The following is a 7,129-nucleotide window of genomic DNA, read 5'->3' on the forward strand; positions in this document are numbered from 1 at the left end:
TTTACAGTAGTTGTTGTATTAGGTCTTTACAGTAGTTGTTGTATTAGGTCTTTACAGTAGTTGATTGTATTAGGAGTCTTACAGTAGTTGTTGTATTAGGTCTTTACAGTAGTTTGTTGTATTAGACACTCACCAGTAGTAAAGGTCTTTACAGTAGTTGTTGTATTAAACACTCACAGTAGTAAAGGCCTTTACAGTAGTTGTTGTATTAGTCTTTACAGTATTTGTTATATTAGGTCTTTACAGTAGTTGTTGTATTAGACACCACCAGTAGTAAAGGTCTTTACAGTAGTTGTTGTATTAGGTCTTTACAGTAGTTGTTGTATTAGACACTCACCAGTAGTAAAGGTCTTTACAGTAGTTGTTGTATTAGGTCTTTACAGTAGTTGTTGTATTAGGTCTTTACAGTAGTTGTTGTATTAGACACTCACCAGTAGTAAAGGTCTTTACAGTAGTTGTTGTATTAGGGCTTTACAGTAGTTGTTGTATTAGGTCTTTACAGTAGTTGTTGTATTAGACACTCACCAGTAGTAAAGGCCTTTACAGTAGTTGTTGTATTAGGTCTTTACAGTAGTTGTTGTATTAGGTCTTTACAGTAGTTGTTGTATTAGACACTCACCAGTAGTAAAGGCCTTTACAGTAGTTGTTGTATTAGGTCTTTACAGTAGTTGTATTAGACACTCACCAGTAGTAAAGGTCTTTACAGTAGTTGTTGTATTAGGTCTTTACAGTAGTTGTTGTATTAGGTCTTTACAGTAGTTGTATTAGACACTCACCAGTAGTAAAGGTCTTTACAGTAGTTGTATTAGACACTCACCAGTAGTAAAGGTCTTTACAGTAGTTGTTGTATTAGACACTCACCAGTAGTAAAGGCCTTTACAGTAGTTGTTGTATTAGGTCTTTACAGTAGTTGTTGTATTAGACACTCACCAGTAGTAAAGGTCTTTACAGTAGTTGTTGTATTAGGTCTTTACAGTAGTTGTTGTATTAGACACTCACCAGTAGTAAAGGTCTTTACAGTAGTTGTTGTATTAGACACTCACCAGTAGTAAAGGTCTTTACAGTAGTTGTTGTATTAGACACTCACCAGTAGTAAAGGCCTTTACAGTAGTTGTATCCAGGCTCAGTGGTAGCTCCGTGGTTGTGGTGCTCACAGGCTTGAAACAGGGCCAGGGCGTCATCCAGTCTGGCTGACCGTCTCAGCACCTGGATACACTTGGCCAGGAACACGAAGTTATCTATGGAACAGTACCAACACCATTACACAGCAGTATAGACTATATGCTGCTATACATTGAACTCAAGGTCTAGATCCCTCAACCGTGAAACAGGAAGACACAGCTTTTTAAATTATTCCCCTCTAATCATGGCCTGATTTAGACCTGGGACACCAGGCGGGTGATTCCCCTCTAATCATGGCCTGATTTAGACCTGGGACACCAGGCTGGTGATTCCCCTCTAATCAGGGACTGATTTAGACCTGGGACACCAGGCTGGTGATTCCCCTCTAATCAGGGACTGATTTAGACCTGGGACACCAGGTGGGTGATTCCCCTCTAATCAGGGACTGATTTAGACCTGGGACACCAGGTGGGTGATTCCCCTCTGAACAGGGACTGATTTAGACCTGGGACACCAGGTGGGTGTTCCCCTCTAATCAGGGACTGATTTAGACCTGGGACACCAGGTGGGTGATTCCCCTCTAATCAGGGACTGGTTTAGACCTGGGACACCAGGTGGGTGATTCCCCTCTAATCAGGGACTGGTTTAGACCTGGGACACCAGGTGGGTGATTCCCTCTAATCAGGGACTGATTTAGACCTGGGACACCAGGTGGTGTTCCCCTCTAATCAGGGACTGATTTAGACCTGGGACACCAGGTGGGTGATTCCCCTCTGAACAGGACTGATTTAGACCTGGGACACCAGGTGGGTGATTCCCCTCTAATCAGGACTGATTTAGACCTGGGACACCAGGTGGGTGATTCCCCTCTAATCAGGGACTGAGTTAGACCTGGGACACCAGGTGGGTGATTCCCCTCTAACCAGGGACTGATTTAGACCTGGGACACCAGGTGGGTGATTCCCCTCTAAACAGGGACTGATTTAGACCTGGGACACCAGGTGGGTGATTCCCCTCTAACCAGGGACTGATTTAGACCTGGGACACCAGGTGGGTGATTCCCCTCTAATTAGGAACTGATTTAGACCTGGGACACCTGGTGGGTACAAATAATTATCAGGTATAACAGAAAACCAGCTGTAATCTGGACCCCGTAGGGTAAGATTTGAATACCCCTGTGTACATGGGTAAGGTACCCAGACAGGATCCCAAACAGGATCCAAATAAAGTCAAAATAAACAACATGAGACCCAATAACTTTAGTCTGTTTAAAATATAACATGTTGCTGGGCATCATGTACCTGGGCATCTGTCCATCAGTCCAAGATATATCTCCACAGACTCATCAAACTTCTCCTCCTTCAACTTGATATCTCCGTACACCTTCAGGCAGACACAGGAACATGATGATTATGTCAACCTTCCCAGTGCGCTCTAGCACGTACAACGAGGAGAGAGGACTAAACCATTCAGGGGGGTGTTATATAGAGGAGAGAGGACTAAACCACTCAGGGGGGTGTTATATAGAGGAGAGAGGACTAAACCACTCAGGGGGGTGTTATATAGAGGAGAAGGACTAAACCTTCAGGGGGTGTTATATAGAGGAGAGGACTAAACCATTCAGGGGGGTGTTATATAGTGGAGAGAGGACTAAACCACTCAGGGGGGTGTTATATAGAGGAGAGAGGACTAAACCACTCAGGGGTGTTTTATAGAGGAGAGAGGACTAAACCATTCAGGGGGTGTTATATAGAGGAGAGAGACTAAACCACTCAGGGGGGTGTTATATAGAGGAGAGAGGACTAAACCATTCAGGGGGGTGCTTATATGAGGAGAAGAGACTAAACCATTCAGGGGGGTGTTATATAGTGGAGAGAGGACTAAACCACTCAGGGGGGTGTTATATAGAGGAGAGAGGACTAAACCACTCAGGGGGGTGTTATATAGAGGAGAGAGGACTAAACCATTCAGGGGGTGTTATATAGAGGAGAGAGGACTAAACCCTCAGGGGGGTTTATATAGAGGAGAGGACTAAACCATTCAGGGGGGTGTTATATAGAGGAGAGAGGACTAAACCACTCAGGGGTGTTTATATAGAGGAGAGAGGACTAAACATTCAGGGGGGTGTTATATAAGGAGAGAGGACTAAACCATTCAGGGGGGTGTTATATAGTGGAGAGAGGACTAAACCAGGGGTTTATATAGAGAGAGAGGACTAAACCATTCAGGGGTTGTTATATAGAGGAGAGAGGACTAAACCATTGTGACCTCTGGGGGATGTTAAATAGAGGAGAGAGGACTAAACCATTGTGGCCTCTGGGGGATGTTAAATAGAGGAGAGAGGACTAAACCACTCAGGGGGTGTTATATAGAGGAGAGAGGACTAAACCATTCAGGGGGGTGTTATATAGAGGAGAGAGGACTAAACACTCAGGGGGTGTTATATAGAGAGAGACTAAACCACTCGGGGGTGTTATATAGAGGAGAGAGGACTAAACACTCAGGGGGGTGTTATATAGAGGAGAGAGGACTAAACCACTCAGGGGGTGTTTATATAGAGGAGAGAGGACTAAACCACTCATGGGGTGTTATATAGAGGAAGAGAGACTAAACCACTCAGGGGGTGTTATATAAGAGAGAGGGACTAAACCACTCAGGGGGGTGTTATATAAAGGAGAGAGGACTAAACCATTCAGGGGGGTGTTTAATAGTGGAGAGAGGACTAAACCACTCAGGGGTGTTATATAGAGAGAGAGGACTAAACCACTCAGGGGGGTGTTATATAGAGGAGAGAGGACTAAACCATTCAGGGGGTGTTATATAAGGAGAGAGGGACTAAACCACTCAGGGGGGTGTTATATAGAGGAGAGGACTAAACCACTCATGGGGTGTTATATAGAGGAGAGAGGACTAAACCACTCAGGGGGGTGTTATATAGAGGAGAGAGGACTAAACCATTCAGGGGGGTGTTATATAGAGGAGAGAGGACTAAACCATTCAGGGGGGTGTTATATAGTGGAGAGAGGACTAAACCACTCAGGGGGTGTTATATAGAGGAGAGAGGACTAAACCATTCAGGGGGGTGTTATATAGAGGAGAGAGGACTAAACCATTGTGACCTCTGGGGGATGTTAAATAGAGGAGAGAGGACTAAACCATTGTGGCCTCTGGGGGATGTTAAATAGAGGAGAGAGGACTAAACCACTCAGGGGGGTGTTATATAGAGGAGAGAGGACTAAACCATTCAGGGGGGTGTTATATAGAGGAGAGGACTAAACCACTCATGGGGTGTTATATAGAGGAGAGAGGACTAAACCACTCAGGGGGGTGTTATATAGAGGAGAGAGGACTAAACCACTCAGGGGGTGTTTATATAGAGGAGAGAGGACTAAACCATTCAGGGGGGTGTTATATAGAGAGAGAGAGGACTAAACCACTCTGGGGTGTTATATAGAGGAGGAGAACTAAACCACTCAGGGGGGTGTTATATAGGGAGAGAGACTAAACCATTCAGGGGGGTGTTATATAGAGGAGAGAGGACTAAACCACTCAGGGGGGTGTTATATAGAGGAGAGAGGACTAAACCATTGTGCCTCTGGGGATGTTAAATAGAGGAGAGAGGACTAAACCATTGTGGCCTCTGGGGATGTTAAATAGAGGAGAGAGGACTAAACCACTCAGGGGGTGTTTATGAGGAGAGAGGACTAAACCACTCAGGGGGGTGTTTATATAGAGGAGAGAGGACTAAACCACTCAGGGGGGTGTTATATAGAGGAGAGAGGACTAAACCACTCAGAGGGGGGTTATATAGAGGAGAGAGGACTAAACCACTCATGGGGTGTTATATAGAGGAGAGAGGACTAAACCACTCAGGGGGGGTGTTATATAGAGGAGAGAGGACTAAACCACTCAGGGGGGTGTTATATAAAGGAGAGAGGACTAAACCATTCAGGGGGGTGTTATATAGAGGAGAGAGGACTAAACCATTGTGGCCTCTGGGGGATGTTAAATAGAGGAGAGAGGACTAAACCACTCAGGGGGTGTTATATAGAGGAGAGAGGACTAAACCATTCATTGGGGTGTTATATAGAGGAGAGAGGACTAAACCACTCAGGGGGGTGTTATATAGAAGAGAGAGGACTAAACCACACAGGGGGGTGTTATATAGAGGAGAGAGGATTAAACCACTCAGGGGGGTGTTATATAGAGAGAGAGGATAAACCACTCAGGGGGTGTTATATAGAGGAGAGGGATTAAACCACTCAGGGGGTGTTATATAGAGGAGAGAGGACTAAACCACTCAGGGGGGTGTTATATAGAGGAGAGAGGACTAAACCACTCAGGGGGGTGTTATATAGAGGAGAGAGGACTAAACCACTCAGGGGGGTGTTATATAGAGGAGAGAGGATTAAACCACTCAGGGAGGTGTTATATAGAGGTGAGAGGACTAAACCACTCAGGGGGGTGTTATATAGAGGAGAGAGGACTAAACCACTCAGGGGGGTGTTATAAAGAGGAGAGAGGACTAAACCACTCAGGGGGGTGTATATAGAGGAGAGAGGACTAAACCATCAGGGGGGGTGTTATATAGAGGAGAGAGGACTAAACCACTCAGGGGGTGTTATATAAGGAGAGAGGACAAAACCACTCATGGGGTGTTATATAGAGGAGAGGAGACTAAACCACTCAGGGGGGTGTTATATAGAGGAGAGAGGACTAAACCACTCAGGGGGGTGTTATATAGAGGAGAGAGGACTAAACCACTCAGGGGGTGTTATATAGAGGAGAGAGGACTAAACCATTCAGGGGGAGTGTTATATAGAGGAGAGAGGACTAAACCATTCAGGGGGGTGTTATATAGAGGAGAGAGGACTAAACCACTCAGGGGGGTGTTATATAGAGGAGAGAGGACTAAACCACTCAGGGGGGTGTTATATAGAGGAGAGAGGACTAAACCATTCAGGGGGGTGTTATAGAGAGGAGAGGACTACCACTCGGGGGGTGTTATATAAGGAGAGAGGACTAAACCACTCAGGGGGGTGTTTATAGAGGAGAGAGGACTAAACCATTCAGGGGGGTGTTATATAGAGGAGAGAGGACTAAACCATTCAGGGGGGTGTTATATAGAGGAGAGAGGACTAAACCATTGTGGCCTCTGGAGGGTGTTATATAGAGGAGAGGGGACTAAACCATTGTGGCCTCTGGAGGGTGTTATATAGAGGAGAGAGGACTAAACCATTGTGGCCTCTGGAGGGTGTTATATAGAGGAGAGAGGACTAAACCATTGTGGCCTCTGGAGGGTGTTATATAGAGGAGAGAGGACTAAACCATTCAGGGGGGTGTTATATAGAGGAGAGAGGACTAAACCATTGTGACCTCTGGGGGATGTTAAATAGAGGAGAGAGGACTAAACCATTGTGGCCTCTGGGGGATGTTATATAGAGGAGATAGGACTAAACCACTCAGGGGGGTGTTATATAGAGGAGAGAGGACTAAACCATTCAGGGGGGTGTTATATAGAGGAGAGAGGACTAAACCATTGTGACCTCTGGGGGATGTTAAATAGAGGAGAGAGGACTAAACCATTGTGGCCTCTGGGGGATGTTATATAGAGGAGATAGGACTAAACCACTCTGGGGGATGTTAATAGAGGAGAGAGGACTAAACCATTGTGGCCTCTGGAGGGTGTTATATAGAGGAGAGAGGACTAAACCATTGTGGCCTCTGGGGGATGTTAAATAGAGGAGAGAGGACTAAACCATTGTGGTGTCAGAGGACTGGATTCAGTAATAATGAAATCAGACCTTGTTGTTGAGAGTCTGGTAATCTACTGTTTATATAAGAGTGGATGAGACATGCTAATAACGTCCTCTGAGTACGTCAAAACAAGTTTGGTATACCTCCACTGGTATGTCATCCAGCCCTGGAGTTTGGTATACCTCCACTGGTATACTATCCAGCCCTGGAGTTTGGTATACCTCCACTGGTATACCATCCAGCCCTGAGT

The 7,129-nt window shown here is 45.5% G+C and overlaps 1 protein-coding gene across 1 annotated transcript in view; it reads right to left on the reverse strand.

The window, feature by feature from the left end:
• Positions 1–7,129, reverse strand: part of LOC120050270 (tetratricopeptide repeat protein 21B-like) — an 87,356-nt gene that overhangs the window by 23,312 nt on the left and 56,915 nt on the right. Inside the window, exons 21-22 of the mRNA XM_038996848.1 lie at positions 2,424–2,505; positions 1,107–1,238 (exon numbers count right to left, since the gene is read on the reverse strand). Coding sequence (XP_038852776.1) covers positions 1,107–1,238; positions 2,424–2,505 — 214 coding nt within the window. The remainder of the gene's footprint in view (positions 1–1,106; positions 1,239–2,423; positions 2,506–7,129) is intronic.

The sequence above is a fragment of the Salvelinus namaycush genome, chromosome 7, assembly GCF_016432855.1.
Source record: "Salvelinus namaycush isolate Seneca chromosome 7, SaNama_1.0, whole genome shotgun sequence".
NCBI lineage: Eukaryota > Metazoa > Chordata > Actinopteri > Salmoniformes > Salmonidae > Salvelinus > Salvelinus namaycush.